Below are 25,182 nucleotides of genomic sequence, written 5' to 3'. Positions count from 1 at the left end.
CGTACACGTGCGTCCAGACTTGAGTTTGTGATAGAACTTGTTTGCACTGCTGTACTCACGAGTGCATGTACTCACGAGTGCAAGCACTCCAAAATACAGTATTCATGTGTACTGTAATAATGAGTACTGTGTACTCATGAGTACCATACTCACCAGTACTCATACTCTTGAGTACTCATTCTCATTAGTATTATACTTAAGAGCACTCATACTCATGAGTAGTGTACTCATGAGTTCTGTACTCACGAGTAGTGGACTTACCCCTGTACTCAATCGTCATCATACTCACTTTTTTAATCTGGGTGTGTACTCAATCATCATCGTACTCACTCGTGAGTTTGAGTACAAATGAGTGTACTCACGAGTGAGTGCCCTGACCTATGCTCCCGACAAAATGTCGCTTTGCTGGCGTGCTGCTGAAGCCAAGCTATGGTGGCTAGAAGGGCCACCCTTCTAGCCACCATAGCCAAGCGCAGCGCTACATTGTTGTCAACAATCCGCACACTGAGCACATCTAACTCACCGTGAAGAAAAGCGACACGGCCCTGCGTTTCCCCCCGCCCATCGGGAGGACTGAACTGTCTTTCAAGATCCCAACCCCTATTGTAAACAATAGTTGGCAGACAGGACGGCCAGCAGTCCGATGTCGACGGGCGCAGAGCCGAGCCAAGCCCTTAAAAAAATCCTCAGCCGGGGCCGGAGGGGGCCCTGCCCCCCCGTAAAGCCGTCGGGGGGGGGGGGGCACGAGCTCCACTGCCCCCCCGTAGTTGGCGCTTCTGTCTACCGCGCATACCGCGAGCGCTCGGCTCTTGTGGGAGCATCGATCATTGTTGCCGCCGTGTGGGTTGACGGAAGAGCTTCTCTTTGTGATACGATTTTCTAAGCGGCGCTCGCATTTTTTTTGGGGGGGAGATGCAATTTTAGGGGGTCGACCTACATTCGAGTCGACTTACAATCGTGTAAATACGGTAGATATATGTATACCAAGGTATTTGTATGAAACTACGGGGTCAAGGGGAATATTTTAAAGAAAATAGTTTGGACAGGATGATTGGTTGCGTGAAATTCTCATTGATTTACATTTAGAAATGTTCAGATCCATATGCCAGGGCGTACACCAAGCAGTGATATTATCGAGGTCAGTCTGTAGTGCTGCAATGTCTGAGTTAGTAGTTTGCGTACGGGACACAACACAATCATCTGCGAAAAGACAGACAGAACTGGATATATTACTAGGAAGGTCGTTGATGTAGATTAAGAGCAATGGTGCTAAAACAGAGCCTTGAGGCACACCAGAAGTGACGGGGGTTGAAGGTGAGCTTGTTTCATTAGCCAGCACATACTGAGTTTGGTTAGTTAGGAAGGCAATATTGTGATCACAGGCAGAGTGTGATCCCTTCCTGAGATTCAGTTGGCGCCGCCGACACAGAGGCTTACCATCACTGACATTTGCACGGAACATTCAAACACGATTTACGACAACATTCTCAGCGGCGGCGATGCACTGCGAGATAATGGCAGAGTAGAGCACTCCGCCGTGCAATCGCTGATCACACTATCACTTCCTGAGACAGCAGCTACACGCCGTGACCGAGAATACTGCAGATCGTGCTGTGCACAAATTTCGCATTAGGGAGTATAGTAATTATCAGCTGTCTTCCTTTTTTTTTTTAACTCTAAAAACGCATGCATGGACTGAATTTTTTCTGAATTCCTTCTCAGGTAAAGTGGTAACAAATGGGCTCTCCATACGCTTTCATTCCTGCATTGCTCCGTGCCTTAATTCAGTTCAGCCCACTTGAGAGTTTTTGTCTGGCATAACAGCAGTTTTACAACAGTACTTAACTGTCCTGGGCCAAATTCTGCCGCCTGACCCATTCCTACCTGCTCATTTGAGCCCTCTTGCACGACTGTAATATGGTATTGTTTGGTCTATCACAAATCCTTTAGTGGATCCCACTGAAACCAGCGAGAACAAGCTGTAAGGATAGAGAACTACGTAAATGGCCAAGTGCTAGGTTTCAACTTGAACCCTTCAGGGTCGAATTGGTTGTAGGCCTCTGAGGGAGTGGTCTACTTTCCCATCTCATGTGCATCAAGCCAGTCCAGTCATGTATTTACTGCCTAGCAAGTACAGAGAAAGAACAAGACAGGAGGGGAAACCAGGCTTTCTAGTGCAGCCAGATAATGTCACAAGTGCTCGCCATAGGTTAAGCTAGCGGCATCTGCCGCGGGGTGGCATTTCACTACGCAGCCCAAAATTAATTGCAGCCGCTATCATTTCGTCCATTAGGCGTCACTACCCTTTCCTTCACCGTCGCAGTTACGAAGCTTTGCAGTGTGCCTTGGTTTCTATTGTGACATTATCTGGTCGCTCGCCGGCACTTGCCGCAATGGGCAGTTTCCCCTCCTGCATATGTATTCTTTCTCCGTGCTAGCAAGATATAACCGTTACTCTTTTGAATCAAGCCAGTCCAGTTGTGTATCCACTGCCTAGCAAGATATAATCGTTACGCAACTTGCAGATTTAACTGGTTGCACTCATTCCGCCAGCTTACTGTTCAATGAAGATTGAAAGCAAGAGTTGGAATGTGCCTTATCGGGACACTAAAGCAGTCGGGAACGAGCAACTAACGGTCAAGCAGAGCTCATTCGGGGTACAAAAAATGACGCAGCTTGCACTAGTGGTGCAAGGCTGGAGAAACAGCAGAGCTGGCGGCCCCTCTCCCTCCGTCGGAGACCCGGCTGTTGCACCTCCATGGATTTCCGAACTTGCCGCTGGAAGTTCTCCATGCCTGGCAGGCCCGGATCGTTTTGTCCGCAGCGTTTCACACCTCTCCCAAAGTGGACCGCGTTAGCACGCGATAGAACCCGCAACAATCCGCTTTGCAAACTCGGTGTCTCTAATGCGAACTCGGCACCTGTGCTCCCCATTTCAGGCACAAATGCACGCGAACTGGCGAGGAGAACAGCACACAAGAGGTCGCGCCACGAAAGCTAGGCAGGGTGTTCTGGAAGTTCGAGATGGCTGATGCCGGGCGCACCTCACAAGTTGCATGCTCACATGTGCTTAGTATTTTTTTTTTTCTTTTTTGCGAGCTGCTCACGTGGCACAAGCCTAGCCAACGCCAGGCGCTCTTCGCAAGGCGCATGCTCACGTGTACTTGGTCTTTTTAACAGCGGAGCTGTTCTGCAAGTTCACCGTTGCAGGAAAAAATACCAAGAAAATGCCCAGCGCTCGTGAGTGCGTGCCTCGCAGCCACCACCAACCATCCCCGGCATGCTCCGTGGCTTCAGAGAAAAAAAAAAAGGGACCCCCCCCCTTCCCCCCCCCTTTTTTTTCTTTTTTTTTGGGGGGGGGGGGGACTTCACCACTGTTGTCAAGCGCTACCAAGCATGTAAAAAGAACTCCAGTGCTAATGCTAACAATGAAAAGCCACCCTGCTTGCAAAAAGGTCACTGCGGCCATCACATACTCTAGAAGCCAATCAGGATAATTGGAGACATGGCTATGACTGCGCCACTCCTACCCGAGATGACCTGCAGATCCTGTCACCGCTGCCTCGAGTTGATGACGAAGAGCTGGTGTATGTCCATCATGCTGAGGATGACTTTACATCCACCACTTGCCGCAAAGACGACAACTACCTTCTCGATACATATGACAACGATTACTAGCACCACAACTATGCAAATAAACAATAACATTGAAACTTAACTACCCATGTGTCTGGCGATGCTCACCTACAACACCGCTTCGCCCTGCAAGTCTTGCACGTGAGTGCAAGCTTCCCTGAATTCTTTTCTTGGTATTTCTCTTCTGCTAACGCTATGCAGTGGAATCAAAAGCTTACAACAGCTCTGCTTCTAAAATTCAATATATTTACAAAAGGATAGTTGGTAGTATGGCCTTTTATTTATGACAAATTTCAATGCCATGGTGTTTACATAATGCCTTTTATAAAAATGTGTTCTTTTATAACGATCTGGGAGTTAGCATCACTGCAGCCAGGCATGTATGGCGGGGTCGTACTCTTCCTGCAAGGTTCCACAAGGACGCTTGGCAAAGAGCCTCTCCACTTTCTCTGGGCACCCACTCAATGTGCAACCATCCGGGGCAGAGCAAAGGTCGGTGTTCACACAAGTGCAGGGCCAACTCAGTTCATTCACATCAAATGGCACGTCCCTATTCACTCAGTAAAGGTTGTGTCGGGCAACTTTCTTAGGGTGCACGATGCCAGTGTCAACATTCTAAACTAGCCACCGCCATGGCGGCAAAGTCACTTGCATGAAAGCGCTGCTTCAGCCCCCTCGCCACTGCCTTTCATTTCCAGTTTTTCATTCACCCCTCTGCAGCATAAACCAAGGATAAAGCCTTACTGAGCCTATTATAGATGCCCCTGTAGCTAGGCCAAAAGGAGGTAACACCAAACTTGCCTTTTGATGAGAGCACCAATCTTCTGCTTGAGCTGTCTAGTTTTGCACAGTTTGAGGCCTCTCAACGATGTCAGGGCCTTTTCAAGCCGACTGTTGCCTTTAACTGGACACTGAAAGTGACAGGAGAAAGGTTTGAAACTACTTAGTAAAGCATAGCCTGGTGGGCTTTGCCACAGGCCCACGAGTGGCTAAAGAACAAATGCTACAATTTCCCCGGCAAAACGCATTTAGCAGGGTCATTGGCACTCTTTTAGTATGACCACCATTCTTTAACTAGACATGCAACACCTACAAAAAATCATACGCCCTTTTTTTTTTTTTGTACATAAAACTTTGTTAAAATATCAAAAATACCATGAAGAACACAGCCATAAACATAAAGCACACAGGCACTAATTGTTCCCCCCAAATACCCCAAAGCTACCTGAAGGCATTGTATACATTTAGAATTTTTAAAACTACTGCTGATCCTTTTACAGCCATGGTTTTGGCAGCTGATGGTTTTGGCAGCTGTGACAAACAAGTCTGGGTATCATGCTTTTGTCTGCACTTGCAGTTTGAAATGCTATAAAACAGGTGCTTAAGAGAAGACTGGAAAAATTACAGACAGAAAAGTCTTCGAAACAGAGTGTAAATAATTGCTGCCTCATGCCAGAAATGGGCAACAAAAAAAAAAAGCATTCACAGCGATTACCAGATGTGGGCAAAGGCATAAACACTGGAGTTGAAGCAAGTGACTTTTCTTAAGGGTGATGCACCAATCGAAAGCTTGCCACCACCAAAAATTAGTCGCACGATGTTCTGGATTATGTCGCATGCACAGCACTGTATAAACAACTGGAAGGAACATTCAGTTGGACAGTATTCTAGCCATGAGCAACAACTGACCTCACTTGAAAAACAAATTATAACCTAACTTGTTTTAACTACTGTATTAAAGCATATCATGTATTCTGTCTTTACCCCTGACATGTTAGCACCAAAGAAACCACAGTTTTAACTTTTTTGTATTCCTGTGAATGTCGTACGACAAACAGCCACTGCAGGCACAAGGACAGAGGACACATCTTGAGGCCACAGCAGGGGACTCCTTGCAAGAACAAGGCCATTTTCGGAAACCATCCCGCCGTGGCTAAATGAGCAGCTGACTGCAATTTGAGAGCAAGCAGCTCACCTCTAGACCCACATTTGTGGAGTGCTTGGCGATCAGCAGCAGCAGGTCACACAGCTCCACAGCCAGGTGAACCTTCAGCTCCTTTTTCTGGGCCATTTCAGCCAGCAGCTGCAAGCCACCAGACACGGTTAACGTGGGAGCCCAGGGCACAACCGGCAATTTGCTCTACAATTTCTACTGATGTTTCGCAACAAGGGTCACTTGTAAGATGCAATGTATGATTATCCCTTGCAAGTTGTGTGAAATGAGCCCGTTGTATATTCAGAAGGTAGAAAAACAAGTGTTCAAACTGGAAGCATATTTTTGAGTTCACAAGTTGACTTCTTTTATGCCTCAAGGTGTGTACGATGAGCCACGGCTGGCACCAATCAAACAGACCTCATCTTTGCGACATCAGCCTGCGTATACTTGACATGGACAATTGCTAGCAGTGACCAGGCACACTTTGGTGCTCTGTCAATACTTCTGCCCTCCAGTACTGTTTTTCCCCATACAATCTCCCGAATTTGTCAGTGGTATCACCACAATAGCTGATATCATGGCCAAAAGCACATTAGTACTGTTGAACCTCTATTGTACAATTTTCACAATTGAATGATAAAATTCGAATTATCCTGGCCATTGTCTATAGGCTTAATGCTTTCTCAATTTTATGAAGTACCCACTTTGAACCAGAAAACACAAAGGCCCTGCTAACTTCAACTTATCATATGTACTCATGGGCATGTGAAAACTTGACCGAATAACAAAACCAAATGTGAAAACCTTCCACATGCTAAATCATCACCCTCACAACCAGTGAATGCAGATGACTCTAGTTAACTTTACCCCAGTTAATTCAGATTGGTCACATCGTTACGCCAACTTTAGGGCACACCAAGTTTAGAACGCTATGTATTTTGGCTTTGGTTAATTTTACCAAATTTCGGTGCTTTTGGCACGACGGAAACGAGTCAACTATAGCTCTCCCCGTGCAACTATTGGTGCACAAGTATCAATACATACACAGGAAGGCACTCACCGTTATCGATAACTCGCTCAGAGCCGTCATTGCTGGAGCTAGTCGTGCTTCAGAGCTAGCATCCACCTAAAAGCACGAATGAGCAAACAAACATCAACATCGCGTTCGCTTGCCGAGCAGGAGTTTAGGCTGTAGCTCAGGTACACCCACCTGCAGTATCCTCAAAGCTGCGACGAGGAGGCCTAAGATGTGCAGCCGCTTGTAGTTACGTTCCACCGAGTCCGTCGCTCGAGGCGCAAGGTGCTCTACGAAGTCAGTGCAGTGCTCCTAGAGCAGTGAGAGCATTTTCACATAAAATTTTAGCTTAGGTCCAAGGGGGAGCACCTAGAATAGTGCATTAGGCAAACATTTCACTACAAAGTTCTTACCGGAAATGCCTCCATAAGCTTGACAAAGAGCTGTGGGCTGACGTGAGAGCTGGAAATGAAAGAAACAAGATGATTACGCTTTATATTGGGTCTTGTCTCAGGTTTTGTGTAAATAACTGTGACGTCAACTGAAATAATTGTACAGTAAAAAAAAAAATTATAGCATTTGAATATTTCACACGGCCAGTATTTTCACTCCTACGATGGGGCAAAATTTTGCTACCTCATTTGCAAACTGATAACCCCATTTTGCACGTAAACGTGTGAATTTACACAATTTTGTTCAATATCCCTAGCCAAAACAATCAAATGCCCAGCAACCCTAATGAGTAAAAGTGTGTGCCTGAATATTGCACGCCATCCCTTTAAGCTCCATTAAAAATGCACTACAGGCCTACACTTAAGTGCAAGTTGCGTCTACAAAAAAGAATACAAAATTCAAGTACAAGAGAATGAACTGCTCACTTTTCATCCAGGTAGCTGTTCAGCGTCTTCATGTAAAGAGGCATGTACCAGTGTTGCTCAAACTTCTTAATTTTCTGAAAAAAGAACAGTATTAGCTTTTCACAATCATTGTTCTTTTTTTTTTTTTTTTTTTTTTCTCCGATCAAACACCTGTGATGAGGCAAGAAGCCGCAAGCAGTAGCGCCTTCTGAAACCACAGTCCGCTTTGGGTTTCTAACAGCAGCTCCTATATCAAATGCATTTACCTATGCTCAAAGAAGTGACACCTTTTTGCGATAACTCACACTCACACTCATGCACACACAACGAAGTTAAATTGTTATGACGAATTTTCACTTTCATTTTTTCTCAGTGATCGCTATTAACAGCTGGTATGTCTGTGCACCGATAATACCTCCAACAGCTGGTGGCGCACTGTACACATAGATGTTTTCCTCATGAGTTGGACCAAGTCTTCCAAGAAGGGAAAAGACATTATAGGGAACAAAAGCTTAAAGAAACAAATACATACCAATTCACTGCAAACTTTCTTGTGGCACCGGATCTGTTGGGAGAATGTTTCACATAATCAGCACATTCAAAGCAATACGGTATGCAAGCAGCTGTCCTCCTAATCAACGAGTCAAAGCCACATTGTGTACGAAACAGCCATTGCACTTCTCTGAAGGTAAAGGGGCACTGACACCAATTTTCGGGGCTGATATTATTGTACAGTTTGTTTCCTTTACCCACCAGGATACCCTCCATAAAGTATGAACAGCATGCGTCGCGTGGAACATATCCTAAATTGATTGCAAATGTAGTGCCGACGAGACTGGTGTGCTGGAGGCTTCCACCGAAATCGACATCGTGTGACATCAGGGTGTGGCAGAGCAAACGAGGTGACGTAGCCGCCTGCTTCCCTACTCTGTGACGTCCACCCGGCAACCGGCTAATGGCAAGCCGCAACCGTCTGGCGCGTGGTGGAGCGTCACAGGTTTTCGCATATCCACGTGATAGCGCCGGCCCGTGCAGCGGAAACCGTGACGTCCTAGTGTACTTTTGACCGCCCGCGAACTCCGGGCATTTGGAAACGGCAGCCGTTGACGGCGATTTTCGCTGCGTTATAGTTCCTCATTTATCGTCCGCTGATGTATTTGAACTACTGTTCCATGATAGTTAGCCCCGTAGGCATCGATCTAAGCAATAAAAACAAGACGTGAAAATTTGGTGTCAGTACTCCTTTAACATTGATTTTAAACATGCCATTCTACCTAGCTTCCATTCATCAGTATCACACTTACCAGGAATGCACAGAGGGCACTCAAGGAGTTCTTCATGGCAACATGAGACACTGCCACAAAAAGGAAAAACACAAAGAAGGCAATGAATAGGCAGCACTATTATTGCATGTGTGCAAAAAAAATGAAACTTTCAGTACTTCGGGAATAGTGTTTACTATTCTATTCAATTCCTAATGCAGTTTTTTTGTTTGGAATATTCAGTTTTCAAATTTATTACCAGCAAAGGAATTAAAGTTGTCTCCGTCGCATAACACGCCCATTCTTTAAGCTTCACGGCACGGGCCCTTCGGTTGGCTTTTTCGCACGATGCCGCAGCTGAACAGAAAAAATTGGCTGTGGCTTAACTCAGTTATGGCTGGGTGTGTACCTCAGCTAATTGTTTAGCTTGGTTCTCTGTACGGTTACAACGCTTCTCGAGGCGAGCGGGTCGTTCTTTCTCCGTCTCCTCGGCTCGCTGCCTCCTCTTGGTTTCGTTCCGAAGCCTGGCTTCTTTCAGTCTCTCCGACTCACTTCCCATATTTGACGATGAATCCCACCGAGCTGCGCCTTCTATATGTATATATATATTTTTAGTTTCTTTCTTTTTATTTTTTGCATTTTTAGTTTTATTTTATTTTATTTTTTATTTTTTTTTTGAGCGGCAAGTGGTGCTGCCAGCTGCGCAGCTAGAGAATCGCTTGGTTCACTAGCCGCCGCACATTCCCCAGGAACCACCGCCAGCTAGGGAACCACTCAGCTCGCCGGGCGGCCACTGGCCACAGCGAAACAGCGAGAATACAGCCTTTGTAGCTCCCGCTACAAAAAATCCAGCACATAAAAGTCTAGCCTAAGACAGGCAAACAAGCAAGCCATACAGCATGTACATGACACTGCAAACATTATTATGATGACAATAAATGTCAGAGTTCACTGAGTTGCATAAGTGTGGTTGTTATACACAATAATTTCTGCATACCTGAAATGGTATAATGTTATACTACATTTTATATTTGGATCCAAGCATTGTAACTTAGCAGCATGAGTTATCATAGACTATGGTGTATTTTAATATGGGTCAATGAAGGAATATACAAGGCATTCAGAAGAATAATTAAGGAATGAGATGCTGCTCCTCATCCAGCCAAATAAGCAAAGCAATCCCAATCCCTCTTTCCGAATTGAGTTAGTGATGAGCAGGATGAATAAAAGTGTGCACGTGCTTGCATTTGTGTGGATACACTCACAATCAATGTTCTTGCCCATTCCTTCAAGAGAAGAACTATCTCTGCCTTTTCAGGGCGCAGCCCTTTGGCGGCGATCTCTGGGCTGAGCCGCGTTGTCAGCGCAACTGAGTGAGCGATGGCAAGACCGACGAGTGAAAGAAAAAGCGAACAATGAAAGAAAGCAAAGGAGAAGAGTGTCGCAAAATAGTGAGGGGAGGGTGGTTCGCCGTGGCGGCGCGAGCCAGCGCTCTCCGTAAGTGTGCGGTGGGGGAGGGGAGGGGGCAGTATGCTGTGCCCGCACGAGGAGCTCGACGGCGCGACGCTGGCGTGAGGGGGCGTGCGCGTGACTATGATGTGCGTTCGCTTAAGACGCAGTCAGCCGTCCCTTCCTGAGACGCACTTCACACCGCCGACGCAGAGGCTCATCATCGCTGCTGTCGAAAGAACCCATGAGTGAGTGCTGCCTCAGCGCACTGCTGCTGCGCCCTAATATCGCATTAGGGAGTATCGTAATCGCCAGCCTTTTTTTTTTTTTTTCACTAGTATTTAGGGTTTCTAGTTTGAGATCAGAGGCTCGGGTGCCTCTCTGTTGTCGCAGCTGTCGTTTGCCAAAATGGATACCTTTAGCTCTTCTATTTCCTGTCATGCATTGTTGTTTTGATAAAACCTGCCTGCCAAAAAATCAGCGCTCATACTACCAAGTGAGAGAGATTTAACAGCAAAATCCCATCCCCATATCATATGCAACTAATGGGGAATCATGTTATGAAGGTGTTTTTAGGGGCGAGTTGAGGCAAGCGATGAGTGCAGTTATAATGCAGAACCACAAGCACAACTAACAGTACAGGGAGCCTTGTGTTACCTACTCTTCAGTGCTGTTTTGGAAACGACACATCACTACATGAACATTTCCCAAGCATGTTCCAACAGCTCGATACTTCTGTTACAGCTGCCTGTCCCTCTGAGAAAACACAACAGAAGCTTTCTGTATGCCCTCTTTGACGAATGTGCATCAACCTCCCCTCCAGCAACAAATGCAGGAATTGCAGCTGCATAACTCTAGCCTATCCACTGCAACTGCAACTATTACCGGCACGCAAGACTCACCAAGAGTGACTTGTTCCATGACAGCCGAAGCGAGAGATTCAATGTCACTTCGCACATCCAGAACTGTCCCAAACTGGAAAAAGTGAAACAGAGAAAAAAAATAACCAAGTCAACTGTATGCCCCGGACATGATTTTTTTATTAAAGGGGTCTTGAGGACCAGAAGTTGGCAAAAAAAAATTAATTTTCCGTATCACTGTAGTTTTATTTCTAAGTCCCAAAGAATGTAGCTGCAAAACATGACAGCTGTAACTTCAGTATTTACAAGGCTGTTGCACCCTGAATTCAAGTAAGTGACTATTTCCACCTATGATTCTACACTTCTTTCTTTTATTTTGTCAGGATTATTTTTTTTTATGGTGTCAGCCCTTGTCTACGTTATCTTGGGATGTGGTGCTTGTTACGTTAACACATTTTTGCTGTATAACACATTTGCTGTACATATAACACATTTTTGCTGATACAAGCCCAAATAAATATCATTTGTTCCGGCCAGTACAGAATTGCCGGTTGCAACAGAGCAAGTAGCAGAACGTCTAACAGATCATTTGTACAAGCACAGTGCAACACACTCCATACCCGCACCATCTTTCCCGGAACCACCTGCAAACTGGGGCAAGCTTCCCGTTTGCACTACAATGCACTTGGCATTTTGGAGATTTGGATCTACACTCAAGCACATAGCAACACAGCTCAAGCACTGTCTTTTAGTCTGGTAGAAACATTGCCACCACCTGCACTACAGCAAGTTTACAATGATCCTTTCGCAATACTTTTTGCACCCCACTACGACCACATTGCAACAGCCACAATGGAAGTACAGTCTCGGTGAAAAGCTTCTAGGCCACAGCACTTTTTCTTTTGGCCTAAAATGACTTAACAAGGCACAGCCTACTGCAAAGAGCAGTACGTAAATTTAAAAATAATCAACCAAGAAGGAGTCAGCTTTTTTACAAACTTGGTCTTTAGCTAAGGTGGATTGTGAAAAGATTTTGAGACTTTTTTTTTTCTAAAGAGACAAACATCTTGGCCTGGAAACTTTTCAGAAACTATGCGTTTCTGGCACCAAGGCACTGATGATGGTGTGACTGCCCTTTTATAGCACACTGCAACACCCGAAGACTCAAACCCCAAAAAAAGCTTCATTGTGCCTGGTCAAGCGCTAGTTTCCTGTGCAAAACAAGCAGACAAACATTTCGAGAACAGTAGTGGCCAAGGCTTCACCTTTCGCACACCGCTGATGATGTGCAGGGTGTCAGAAATGACGTTGAGTGCCTCGTGGCTACTCCGCAGGGCGACAGAGGAGGAAGCCTTCACCAGGGTGTCGGCGATTCTGATGAGGTGGTGCAGGGGAGCGAGATCACTCTTGGCGTAGCCATTCAGCAGGTTCAGGCACCTGCGTTGCAGAACACACTGTTACAACTACGAGCGCAATTAGTTTCAGGAGACTGTGGGAACATAACTTGCAGAAATTTTTCAGCGAAATAACTTTCTTTCCAAGTGAAATTTTGCTACCAAAAAATACCTGTTTTTTTGTTCTATGGTTGCTTTCATTACAATAGTTTGCCTGCAATGGGAAAAAAACCCATAAACGTCAACTCATGCAGAGTGCCAAAACACAAAACATATGAAAAAATTCCAACCTATTCTGACACAATGTTGAGCACAAACCACGTTCTAACAGCACAGCTGTTCAAGCTTTTAGATCCGCCATCGAGCGTTACCAGAAAAAAACACACACAAAAAAATACCGAGTGCACATGAGCGTGCGCTTTGTGAGGAGCACCTGGCATCGACCAGCTCAATGCCTGAGAACAGCCTGCCCAGCCTTCATGGCGCGATCCCTCATGTGCTGTTCCCCTCGCCAGTTCACGTGCATTTGCACCTGAAGTGGGGGAGCAGAGACGCAGAGTTCACACTACAGATGCCGAGTTTGAAAAGCCGGCTGCCACGGGTTCTAGCACATGCTAGTGCAGTCCACTTTGGGAGAGATGTGAAAGGCTGTGGACAAAACGATCCTGGCCTGCCAGTCCTGGAGAACCTTCAGCGGCAAGTTCGCAAGTCCATGTGAGGCGCAACAGCCGGATCTCCGAAAAAGGGAGAAGGGCCGCCAGCTCTGCTGTTGCTCCAGCCTTGCACTACTAGGGGAAGCTGTGCCAATTTTTTTAGTTTAGGAAGCATTTGTTTAGGAAGCACCATGCAAAATTTGCAACAAGAGAACAGAGCGCATAATTTCATTTATAGTTCATCCTGTTTATAGAAAAGGCTCTGCATTTTTACCTAAGGCTAACAGGGAAAAAAAATGACGTTGAATGGTCCTTATGTATATAAGAAAAACGAAAAGGTTAGTGATATTTAAGGTCAAATGCCATATGACCACCGAGTACAAAAGGCACCAATCTGCGCGAGCTCTTCTGTATACTACAGAGCACTCAAACTAGCAAGTGTTGGTAAATAGATGCATTCATGAAAGCCTCTGCTCATCTTGTGAACTCTAGTACGTTGTTTCCTTAAGCTTCAAGCTTATAATAAACTTAGATTAACAATCTTAACCTCACTCCTAGTGACGCACACAAGAAAAACCCTTCCCGTGGTGCAACAGTAATAAACCTGCACCCAGACGGGCTGTGTTGCAGCCCACCTGCTCTGGAAGTGGATGTTCACTGTCTGTTCTCGGCTTTTCTCTTTGCTGTCAGGCCGGAGTCGGCTGCGAAAGGCCTCAGCAATGGCCCCATCCAACTCGAACATCTGCTCGTCTGTCGGCACAACCTCCTCCGCCTCCTAGTAGGGAAATGAACAATAAACACTCCTCATCCTTTGAATCACACACTAGGGAAAGAAAGGCTTCAGGAAAGGGCAACACAGACACACAACAGCCTTTGCGGAGGCTGAAACAATGGCTGAACTGACATTTCTGTCACGCCCTTTAGTGGCTTTGGTGTTTGGGGAGGCCAGGCAACTGCAGTCAGCTCCCCAAAATAAGCCATGCTTGCTTATAAGTGCAGACACGGTTAGAGTTTCCAGATTCACTGCTACGAAAAATTGTTCTTGGGCCAGTGCTGTGTGATTATTCTCTCCATTGCCTTACCGATTTTTGTATACTTCACACAAGACAGCTTTCAGATCACTTTAGCCTCAGCTTGTCCCTTTTGGAAAGCAGTAGTGTACACCACTACAATATGGTGTTTGCATCATACTTTGCAGGCTGCTACAGCTCGGCTGTTGAGAGCTTCCAGATATGGCACCTGTAACCAGTGTAAGCAAACCAATAGCTCTACTTTTCTACGTCTCCCAAATGCCCCTTCCCCTCCCTTCCATCCGTTGGAGTGGCCTGATCCCCATTCTTGTGCAGCAGGGCATGACATTTGAACGGTGAGAGCAAATGTGACAATCGAGGGCTCCATACATAGGAGCACACAGACATTAGCAAAGAGTGATTTTCTAAAGCATTACTGAACATGAAAAAAGAAAAACCTTAAGACATACCAGTATACATAAACATGAATACAGCAGAAACACTTCAAAGACCATTCTGCAGAGTGCAATACAGGAAAGCGGTTTGTGGTCTCGCTGTACAAATTCCAATATAACCTGCCACGGTAGATAAGCGGCTGAAGCACAGCACTCTAGGCAGGCGCTTGTGGCACCTGTTTTGCCAATGGAGGTGAAAAACGCAAACGACTGTGTGCACGACACTTCAGTGCACACCAGAGGCCATCAGCAGGTCTGAACTAATTCTTGGCCCCTCACTACGGCTCACTTCATAACCCAGGTGCAGCTTCAGCACATGAAAACTCCAATTATAAACAATGCGCACAGAGAAGAGATGCAGAAAAAAAGAGGGCGCGGGCCATACCGAGTCTTCTTCATCTGCAGCTGCAGTTCCCAGAGCTGCCCTGAGCCTTGCCTTCAACTCCTCGTCAGCATCCCCTTGCTCATCAAGCTCAGCATCACTGTCCTCGTCACTTTCCTCCTCACTCTCCATTTCATCGTCCTCTCCTGCGCATGAATGACGAGGGCCAGATATGCAAATCAACACACACAGTGCAGAAGGCAGAAAATAATGCGGAGGGACCCTTTGCACATGGCTGCCACAGCTGCTGCTGTGATAGGGATGAGGTCAAAGGCTGGAAGATTATGAGGACAGGAATGTATTGGTGGGCATAGATGGTTGAGTAAACCTCCTTCTACCTCCAAACTTTTTATATTCAGTTGCATTATGCTGACACACAGGTGCACAAACTAACAGGAAGCTAGTATAAACTGCTTGCCTACACCAAAAGGTAACAACGGTACAAGTAGCAAAGTACACAATTTGTTTAGCAGATGAGCTGAAAACAGGAACTTTAATGACTACCTGTATAAAATATAGAGCAAAAAAAAAAAAAAAAACACAAGAGCTATTACACTATAAATTGCTCTTGCAAATAGGCACAGTTCTACTACCATGCTTTCATCAGCAACCTCATGCTTGGCAAAACGGCATACTACTTTGCACCATTGCAAACAACCGCTGCCATTAGCATAACTCATTCAAACATCTACTTATTTTAAGAAAAATATTGGCAAAGTCAATAAGCATGAAACAATTCTAAGCTTAAAAAAGTGCTGTAAGGCAGCAAGCAAAAAAAGAGAAAAATTCTGTTTAGACAGCTAGCACAACATTGAAATATCGATACATTAGCTCCCCATATCTAAAATCTAACACACGCACAAAAAACTTTAACAGTTTCTTGACTGCATTTCTTCTTTAAAGGGGCCATTGGTTTGTACCAAGATGACCAAAAGCTTTGCTGAGCAAAATTTCAGCATGTGGGGCATGGTGCAATATGTTGACACTGAAACTAGGCTTCCTCTGAATGTGCCCCTTTCAAGACAACTATCAAATAAGCTATCAAACAAAGTAACACCCCGCTTGTTATTGTGGCCATTTAGGGTATGATAAACTGGCAATTAAACAAGCAGAATAAGGTTGTCATAGTTAAAGCAACAAAGGCCCTTAGCGATGCTTTCACATAGCATTCAGAAACAAAGCTTGTAATGTCAGCAGAAGCAGTAAAAACACAAACCATCATCTTCCACTTCCTCATCCATGTCGCTTTCTTCTTCTTCTTCCTTCTCACCACTCTTTTTCGCAGAAAAAACCTGCATGAAAAAAAAGCAAAACCAAAAAAATAGCGACACCATGCCATAAGTACAGTTAATGAATGCCAAGGTTCTGTATCAGACTTGTCCATGTCTAAACATGGCAGAGTTCTTTCATTGAAGCCGCAAGTGCAGACACTGTGTCACTTCATTACACTGCGCTTTTGATGCTGGCACAAGCTTCTAAGTATTCCGCCGTTAATTAATGCCTATCACAAACCGGTGTCAAAAAAAAAAAAACTGGCCGCCCTATCTGGCATACCCAAAGCAGCTGTAAAACTGCTTTAACAGTTATGGGTGCGGTGAAGAACCACATCTGTTCCAGAAGGGCTAAAAATATGACACGGGGGACTCAGTGTACAATAGGGGGAGAAAAGGGGGGGAAAAGGGGGAATGTTTCTCCTCCCCTGCCCAGTACAAATTCTGCCCAGTTCCAGGGTCAAACAAGGCTGCAGAAGGCCACAAAACGTAGGGTGTGGACTCAAGTATAGAAGACGAAACCCAAGGGTGCCTCTCAAAAATAAACAAATTCACGCAAACTAACGGGGTTCCTGTCTCTGTTAAGATGGAACATCACCAACACATCCGAAAAGACACATCTATGTGAAAGTTATACACAAAAGTAAACACAGAAAAAGTAGGGGAGCGTGTAGAGAGAGACTGAGCGAGAGAGAGAAGAAATCTGCACGGGCCCAACGAGTGCCTGACCCACCTCGAGCACCAGGGCCAGGGCTTCGTCGGAGATGTGGCTGTACAGCAGGGAGAAGGCGGCTGTGGCCACAGCACGCACATGCAGGCTCTGCATGGACAGCATGCTCAACGTCACGTCCACCACCAGCTGCACCCACTTGACACGCCGCTCCCCCTCCTCCTCCCCCTCTTCCTCTTCCGCACTGGCCGTCTCCCCCAGGAGGTCCCGGGCTGAACTGTGCACCTCCTGCGGGGGAGGAAATCCGGAGAGAAGCAGCCAATCAGGCGATCTGCCCACTGGCTCTCACTGCCTGTCAGAGAACCACAACTGCACCAAAACATGCAAGCCAACAGGAGACAAGAGAATGGCCGCACATATCAGCGACTCCTTGATTAGTTCAGCAATTCCAGAATGGCACGGGAAGACGTTCACCTGCATGCTAGAATGCACCTGTGCTGGTGGCACACAATTGCATTTAGCCCATGGGAAAAACAGAATTATGCATAATAAACTGTCGTCTGATAAGCACAAACCGCATTTTTTAAACGTGGGATGCATTCATAACACAGACATATAAGGTCCTTAACATTTGAGCACTTGATACACAGGCTCAACATGTGGTTAAAAGTAATGCAAGTACAAGAACAGCACCTGCCTGGATTCAAACCTGGAACCAAGTGGCTTCCAGTTGGGAACACCACCGACTCAGCTACGAGAAGGTGTCAATGAGAGCAAACAGTTGGTGGCCATTGTGCCATACTTCATACAGTGTCACGTATCGCCAACATACATGAAATTACATCCCATTACATTCGCACAATGTAGAAACTTAAGCACACACAAAAGGGCTCCTTCACCAGAATGAGGCTAATGTCTCAGATGCTTTGGAGAGGCCGTTCCCACTGAAATCAGGAAGAGCAGACACCAGAAACACGACATCCCCCCTTTCTGACCGCACAGAGCACATCCTCCTAGCATGCTAAGCCGCTTAGTTGTTTGTTTTTGTTGTACATGAAGTTTGCAAGTACAAGCACATACACCAGCAGATATTTGCATAAGCCTCTTGCTGCATCTGGAACAAATTTACAGGGATTTGATGAACCTTAGCAAGCTAGATGAGTGGAGGTGCCGAGTACCCTCGTACACCTGCCAAACACTACACTGTGCGCTCGCATAATTATTAAGACCGGTCAACGCATTCTGCACTTCCTGGTGGTCTTTGTGAGCACGTTTAAGCTGCACATTATTAGACAGAAAACCTGGAATTCAGAGGATAGATTCCCCACGCACACATGAAATACAGCTTTTACTTGTGGCTCCACAGTGAGCCAGAGAAAGCCAGCCTGGCATTCATCTTGGCTGTCAGGGTGACTCGAGCCATGTCTCGGGATAGAAAGTGCTTAAAATTTATGAGGCGGCTAAGTGTGGTTGACCGTATTCGTACGCCAAGAAGGCCAAAGCGCATGAGTCGCACAATGTCAACAGAAGCCATGATGCTTTCGCTTACAACAACGTAAGCAGACTTAAAGGAGCCATGAAGAGAAAACACAAGTTTGGTTCATTCAAAAGATTGTGTCGTTAGAATCATACTGACACCACTTTTAACGTAAACTTCGCTCAAATAAGCTACATAATTAGGAAAAACGGGAATGGTCATGCGACCCACCAGCTCATTTCCCGCAACAGAACCTGTGATGTCACTGCGATTGGCGGAGGCTGGCAGAAGCAGACGCAAATTAGGTAGAGCTTACAAACTAGACGAACTAGCGATTTGCGCTTAAATTTAGGGCACATTCTTTACAAAGCAATAAGAATGATGGGACAAACAGGAAGTTACGAAAGTACATGTAAACATATAAGTACTGATGCGTTCTGCTGTTCGTACTGCGCACAGCATGCTTTGGTTTAGCTGCACAGCACTACGGGGCTTGGGGTTGTCTCAGACGACACTGGCCGATTGACGCAAGCAACGGTGTCTTACGTGACCCCATTTGTCGAGCGAGCACTGTTTCAGGGAACGAATATTTTCTCCCAGAACAAAAACAAGCCAGGTTTAAATGCGGGCAAAAACAAACCGAACGCTTGCCACGGTATGGTGGCGCCATCTAGGTTACGGAACGTAAAGAAACGCGGGAACAAACCAACACCGCTGTACAGGGTAGAGACAACCTTTGAACGGTCCCGTGCCGCCGCAATTGGGCCAACGGGTTCAACGCGTTATTCTTTTCGTTTCCCACGAGACCTAGCAACGCGAAACAGACAATATGATTCAAACTTCTTCAGTAAACCGCGTTGCGGCGATAATTCTAGCGCGGTTTTGACACAATGACTTGCTTCGGCGGCGAGCGAGCAACCGAACATGGCGGCGCCAGCGTTACGTGTCTCTACCCTGTACGGCGGATGCGTGAATGAAGGTATTCTAGGCTGCAGAGCGGTCGGTTCCCGTGATGTCACTTGGGACCACGAAAACGCACGATTGAGCGGGAAAATCAAAATTTTAACCTAAATTGTTTAATTTCTCAGTGAATAAAGCACCGTTTGTATCCGGACAAGCGCTGGGGGCACTATAAAACACGAAATCTTTCGAATAAAACCAACTTGCATTTTCTCTTCATGGCTTCTTTAAGTGTTCACTGGAATGTTTTATTGTCCTCATCTTAGCATGCAGAAAGAGAGGGAAGGATATTTTTTTTACAGGCAACAAGTTTTTCTAAAGTACTATACGGGACAAAATTAAGGCGCTACGATTTTGCTTGCCCACGTCATAGCTATGTGGAGATTGGGTTTATTTATTTATCTTATTCATTTGTATACATACATTAAATGACCAGGGGCATTACAGGGGGATTGGTTTACACACAGGAGAAATGCATCATAACACACTGCTGTGATTGATAAATAAACCACACGAAAAATAGAAACAACAAATTTGAAAAAGAAAGAAGAGAAAAGGAATAGGAGATGCAAAAAGAATTAAACCAGCAAAATTTACCACACAAGAAATCGTAAAGCCTCAATACACATCACAAATACCCATTCCTTTTCAAAGAAAGCTGGAAGGGCAGTGGGAAAAGATGACGTCCCTGTTAAAAGTCGGTGCAAAGCATGAAGTGTATGTAGCAACATTTGAGGTGGAGGAGAAAGAGGAGCAGAAACGCCAAACACTGCCAAAGCAAGGCTGACCTGGAGAGCTGAGGGGTCCTCGGAGATGCCCAGCGAAGTCAGGATGGTGAGGTACAGCAGGAGGATTTTGAAGGCTGTTGTCACTTGCTCGTCCAGCCCAGCTGCGGAGTCGATTTTCTCCAGGGTGTGCTTGGTTTTCTTGAGGTACCGCTTTACGTCCACACTGCCCGAGTCCCCCACCGAGCCTGTCAGAAACGCAGCAGGGGGAAGGAAGGGCAACCAAGGAAATCCTTACACATGGTCCAGAGCGAAGCATCCGACACTGCTGCTACAGCACGGCTTAATGTGTTGCTTAGCCGACTGCTGAGCCACAACCGCTCGCAAAACAGCTGACAGTGGGAGAGCAAAACAGAAATTAAGGGCGCAATGGGTTACACAAGGTGGCGCAACCTGTTATAGCGCAGGTGCACCTCATTCTTTCTCATCGCTGCTACTTGCACTTATCTACTGAAAACTCACCCTAGCCAAACTGTATCCCAACATAGCTTAACTTTATCTTGTCACGTATGCGAAGCAATAACAAAAAAATTACCGCGTATCTGCTCCTCTTGTTGCGAATGTCAACGAAAGACAATAGTCGACTGGCGCCCCTGCCAAGTAAATGCCTCCCTTCTGTTTCCCACTCACCTCTCATGCTGTTCCTCTCCCGTCTCGATACTCTCAAGATAACACACTAGAGGTTCACTCAAGTCAATTTAAATTTACTGCGTTCCAATGCTCCAAGTCGGGTGCCTCAATGCCAGCGCTGCCGTACGGCGGAGACGCGCGGGAATCGAGGACCCCGACTACAACATTTATAGAACCGCGTTGCCATACTCCACGAGTGGGCGAAGCAGACCGTGAAACCTGTCTATTGGAACCTTTTGTTGCGTCTGCCGTTTGATTTCTTAAATGCCACCAGGAGCTATAGTAGCGCGGGCAACAGCAGGCAACGGTTTTGTGCAGTTGATGCAATATTTCATTTGCTATCGCAAAAACCAAACACCCATGAATTTTTTAATAAAAGAACGCTGCAAATATCACTTATGTGTTGATTTTCTGGCTTATATTTGCATAATGCCTTGTTCTTGTTCAACAGTGTTGACAAGTATAAACATTGACACTGGACTTAGACGTTTAGATTTGGCTGTGGGTATATAAGACTTGCACAGCATCAGTTCCAGTTTGTCCAGCTGGCTGAGTCGAGTGACAGACAGACAGAGAGACAGACCTACAGACAGACAAACCAAAAGTTCTGCGTTTAAGTAGCCCAAGAAAGACTCTCGCTTTTAATAACACCTACTACTTAAAGGAGTACTGACACGAAATTTCAAAGCTGAGATAACTATGTATAACACTTCCTTTTTATCAGGAGATATCTCCCAGCAAGTTTCAACAGCAACCGTTCAGCGAAACATATTTAAAATCCATTTTAATCTTCGCCCGCACAAGAAAGCCCAGAGCGGACCGACACGACATCATCTGCTACTTGCCCCAAACTGCCGACGTTGGGGCTCCAGTGACGAAGCCGACGCACTGGCTGTGGTTGGCGCGCGCTGCTTGGGCGTGTGTACACGTCATGATTTTGGGACTGACGTCATGCTGCCCGGGCCTGTAGGGACGGCGAAGACCTCGGTCGGTCTAGGCACGCGCGTGCACTTCCAGAGCGGCAGCGATACGGCAAGAATGGTGACGTCACATGATACCTCCTGTCATGGCGGCTGCTCGGCGTTCGTTTTGTCGAAACCGAAACTGACACGAATAAACAACGCCGTAAATGAATGTTTACGCTGCGGTAGACCGTCTAATCTGTCATTCTATGATTAGTGGGCTGGTAGGCACGCATAGCAGAGAAAAAAACCTAACACCAAAATTTCATGTCAGTACTCCTTTAAAATTCCGTGGTTAGAAAGGAGCATGGGGAGTGCCAGAGGGACTTACCCTTGATGCGGAGCAGGAGTGAGGAAAGCAGGTCAGCAAAGTCGGTGAGCTTCGACTTCTTCCAGGGCACGATGCTCTTGAGCAGGGCGCCTTGCAGCGACTTCTGCGCCCCTTCACCCTGGGGTGGCAAGAAGAGGTCACTACAAGTGAGCGCCCAAAGACACATGCACAAGCACAGCAAAAAACTAAGAGGAGAAAAATATATATATATACACTCTGGACAGTTGCCCGGAGCAAGTGCCAAACTAACAGCAAAATGCCCCTTCGTTTATTGGGCCAATTACCAGGGAACAATGTGCATGTCTCCTGGCTGTGCGTTCATGGGCTGGTAAAATGTGCTGAGAGGAAAACGAGGGAGGAGAACAGCACCTCCCTCTTCAGCTCTGTTATTGAGAGTCCATCTCCCATTTTGTCACCACTTCCAAAGAGCTGCAGACACTGCAGCGTACACATGACAGGCAATTCCTTACGTGCGACCTCAAAACTCTAGAAGGAGATATCAGTTCTTCAGCAAGCGCCTTAAATTACAGACATGCATGTGCACTCCCGCCCCCTACCCCTAAAAAAAAAAAATCAATGCCAGCACATGCTTGAAGCGAGTCCACACAGTAAAAACTGCTACCAGGTGTCAATACCTTCTCTCGTGTTGTCCAACAGCCAATGGCATTAAACTGGTTTTGGGGAGATCTACTTCAGCAATACAAAGGACAGCAAGCATGGTGGTTCGTTTTGCTAAACACATCCAGGTACATTTTGGCTGCCAGCCAATCCAGTATTTGTGGTCTGAGTTGTAGTTACAAAGACTAGCACCTTGCTTTCAGCTGCTCCAAATTACTTCTGAGCTAGACCTCACAGCAGACGGTGGCTCAGCCCAAAGCCAGCAAAGGCAAGCAGGACATGCATTGTGACAGCCAGTGGAGAAATACATGGGAATGGGCACACCTCACTGCTGATTTATTCGCAACTCCAACACATGCTGCAACTGCTACGCTGCACGACAGAGACTGCACTGTGCAGTGCATATTGTAAACAGCCATTGGCACGTGGAGAGATTTCAGTGCAGTAAAACCACACTACACAGTTAAAGACACGTGCATTAGTAGCTAGCCGAATGGAAGGTTAATCGCAAAAAAGACAAGGACGGTGGCAGACGAGACAGGCGCTACTAACCTGTCTGTAGCGCCTGTCTTGTCTGCCACCGTCCTCCTCTTTTTTGCGCTAAGCCTCCTATTAAGTATGTACCAACTAGCCCAACAGCACGTTGTTTTATTGTAGTAGCTAGCCACTACATAGCTGTTCACTCAGAGGTTATGAAAGAACAGAATGGCATACTGCAGGCAGCGTGCACCTTTTCCCCTACGTACGGTGCTCCTAACATAAATAAATAATAAATCGTCACAAGAAAAAAAAAGGAAATTCAAGGCACGGCAAGTCAGAAAAGGTGCAAAATGTTATGACATACTTGCGGGCTGTCTTTGGCGTTCGCTTTCTCGATGTAGGTATCAATCAAGAAGTGGACCAAGTCAGTCCTGAAGCCCACATCAGCTGCCATGGCAGGAAGGTGAAGCAGGTTTGAAAGCTGTGCAAATTGATGAGGGGGAAATTTGTCAACAAAGTGTTTTAAATTTAGAATAATGAAAAAGGTTTTGTGCTGGCAAAAAAAAAAAGAAAAAGAAGAAGAAACGTTATTGAACGAACCTGCTCAAAGGCCTCACGCTGTGTCCTCAACAAGTGCTGATGCCTGTAAGTTCAACAAAGTTCAGTTGGAGTACAGTAAAAAGTCAGTGGTTCGAAAACATGTCAAGGCGCCAGCAAGGTACTGGTCAAAAGCATGCAAAGCACATTTGTTCAGTGAACATAAGTGACAGATGGGTAACACACAATAATAATAATTACAATAATGAAGATTGTCATTTTTTTTTTTTGAAAAAGGAGCAGTTATATCGTTAATTTGCTACTACTACCATGACAGTACTCGGGGAGAGTCAGAGGGCTCTTAGGGATAAAGGAGGGTGAAGCTCCGCATGCATTTCTTTGCATTACACCAGAATGCTCGCTGCCTCCTTCAAGGCTGCTTACACTGCTTCTTGTCTTTCTATTTGCTCTTTAAAAGAAAGCCAACAACTGATTTATCAGACCCTGATATTTTGCCCAGCCCAATAACTTGAGTATTTTTCTTAAAGAGCGATCGAATAGCTCAGTTTTATTTCTTCCTGCTGTCTGTCTCTTTAAACATCTTGGCTGACCCCATTTGATATCAAAAATTAATTCTTCAGCTGCGAACCACTCCACATTCTTCACCCTCTCCTCCCCCGTCACTCTGCTCGGTTCATTGCTCCAGTAAGGGTGGATTCTCACACCAAACCAAACCAAACTAAATGAAACCCAACCAGGAGCAGTACTTTCAGCTAGTTCAATCGCCTTCATGCTGCAGATACGTTTCCTTGATGTTTTCAGTGCATAACTCACCCGCCACTATCCTTGGATTGGGCAATGTCCTTGAGGTGACTTGTGTACCATTGCACACATTCTGGCTTGGCCTAGAACAAGACAGACGCAACATTCTTACACCTATGTGGGTCCTGGAGACTTAATGCTGCTTTGTACCCATCCCAAACTGAGCAAACACAATTGGGACAGAGACACAAAGAGGCGGTATTTACGAAAATGGTACCAGCACAGTAATGCAAACGAGATATAGAGATGCAAACCCCTTCACTTCACTGAAATTTGTTTTTCTATGCAAATGCCGCGCCAACTTCATAAAAAGAAAGCCTGTGTATTTTCAACAATAATTTTTGTGCATTTAAACTGACTATGGCTGCAATCTAGTGATCAGCACTGCCTATTCTTTTATTTTACTACGTTATTTCTTGTGGCGACAACCCAGCAGTCAGCACTCTTCTATGTATTTTTGTGATGCACATCCGGGTGAGGCCATGTGCTGCCGTTGGGCACATACAAATAAAGATGAAGAACACAGAATGATCTAATGCACCGCTGTATTTGCTTCTAAGGTTGCACCAGCAAAACAGCATGCGGCCAGAAAAAAACTTCTCTATACTGCAAAAAGAAATAGTTCAGACATGAACTGTGAAGAATTTTTAAAAAGACTGGACGAATGTCTTTCGATGCGGGGCCGGGTATTCAAAGCATGTGTCACACCGCTTCTTTTGCTTCTGGTCAC

The 25,182-nt window shown here is 45.8% G+C and overlaps 1 protein-coding gene across 1 annotated transcript in view; it reads right to left on the bottom strand.

The window, feature by feature from the left end:
• LOC144172886 (uncharacterized) overlaps positions 1 to 25,182 on the bottom strand; it is a 46,208-nt gene that overhangs the window by 4,849 nt on the left and 16,177 nt on the right. Inside the window, exons 12-30 of the mRNA XM_077701473.1 lie at positions 24,465 to 24,535; positions 23,694 to 23,736; positions 23,458 to 23,574; positions 21,996 to 22,113; positions 20,076 to 20,260; positions 16,914 to 17,138; positions 16,126 to 16,201; positions 14,913 to 15,055; positions 13,698 to 13,837; positions 12,281 to 12,452; positions 11,058 to 11,130; positions 8,749 to 8,798; positions 7,977 to 8,009; positions 7,466 to 7,539; positions 7,001 to 7,049; positions 6,783 to 6,899; positions 6,633 to 6,698; positions 5,612 to 5,719; positions 4,438 to 4,547 (exon numbers count right to left, since the gene is read on the bottom strand). Coding sequence (XP_077557599.1) covers positions 4,438 to 4,547; positions 5,612 to 5,719; positions 6,633 to 6,698; positions 6,783 to 6,899; positions 7,001 to 7,049; positions 7,466 to 7,539; positions 7,977 to 8,009; positions 8,749 to 8,798; positions 11,058 to 11,130; positions 12,281 to 12,452; positions 13,698 to 13,837; positions 14,913 to 15,055; positions 16,126 to 16,201; positions 16,914 to 17,138; positions 20,076 to 20,260; positions 21,996 to 22,113; positions 23,458 to 23,574; positions 23,694 to 23,736; positions 24,465 to 24,535 — 1,970 coding nt within the window. The remainder of the gene's footprint in view (positions 1 to 4,437; positions 4,548 to 5,611; positions 5,720 to 6,632; positions 6,699 to 6,782; positions 6,900 to 7,000; positions 7,050 to 7,465; positions 7,540 to 7,976; positions 8,010 to 8,748; positions 8,799 to 11,057; positions 11,131 to 12,280; positions 12,453 to 13,697; positions 13,838 to 14,912; positions 15,056 to 16,125; positions 16,202 to 16,913; positions 17,139 to 20,075; positions 20,261 to 21,995; positions 22,114 to 23,457; positions 23,575 to 23,693; positions 23,737 to 24,464; positions 24,536 to 25,182) is intronic.

Source organism: Haemaphysalis longicornis, unplaced genomic scaffold (assembly GCF_048455015.1).
Source record: "Haemaphysalis longicornis isolate Haplotype H1 unplaced genomic scaffold, Haemaphysalis longicornis Haplotype H1 scaffold_263, whole genome shotgun sequence".
In the NCBI taxonomy this organism is placed as follows: domain Eukaryota; kingdom Metazoa; phylum Arthropoda; class Arachnida; order Ixodida; family Ixodidae; genus Haemaphysalis; species Haemaphysalis longicornis.
Note: the sequence above shows the minus strand (reverse complement) of the source record. Positions and strands in the feature narration are given on the sequence as shown.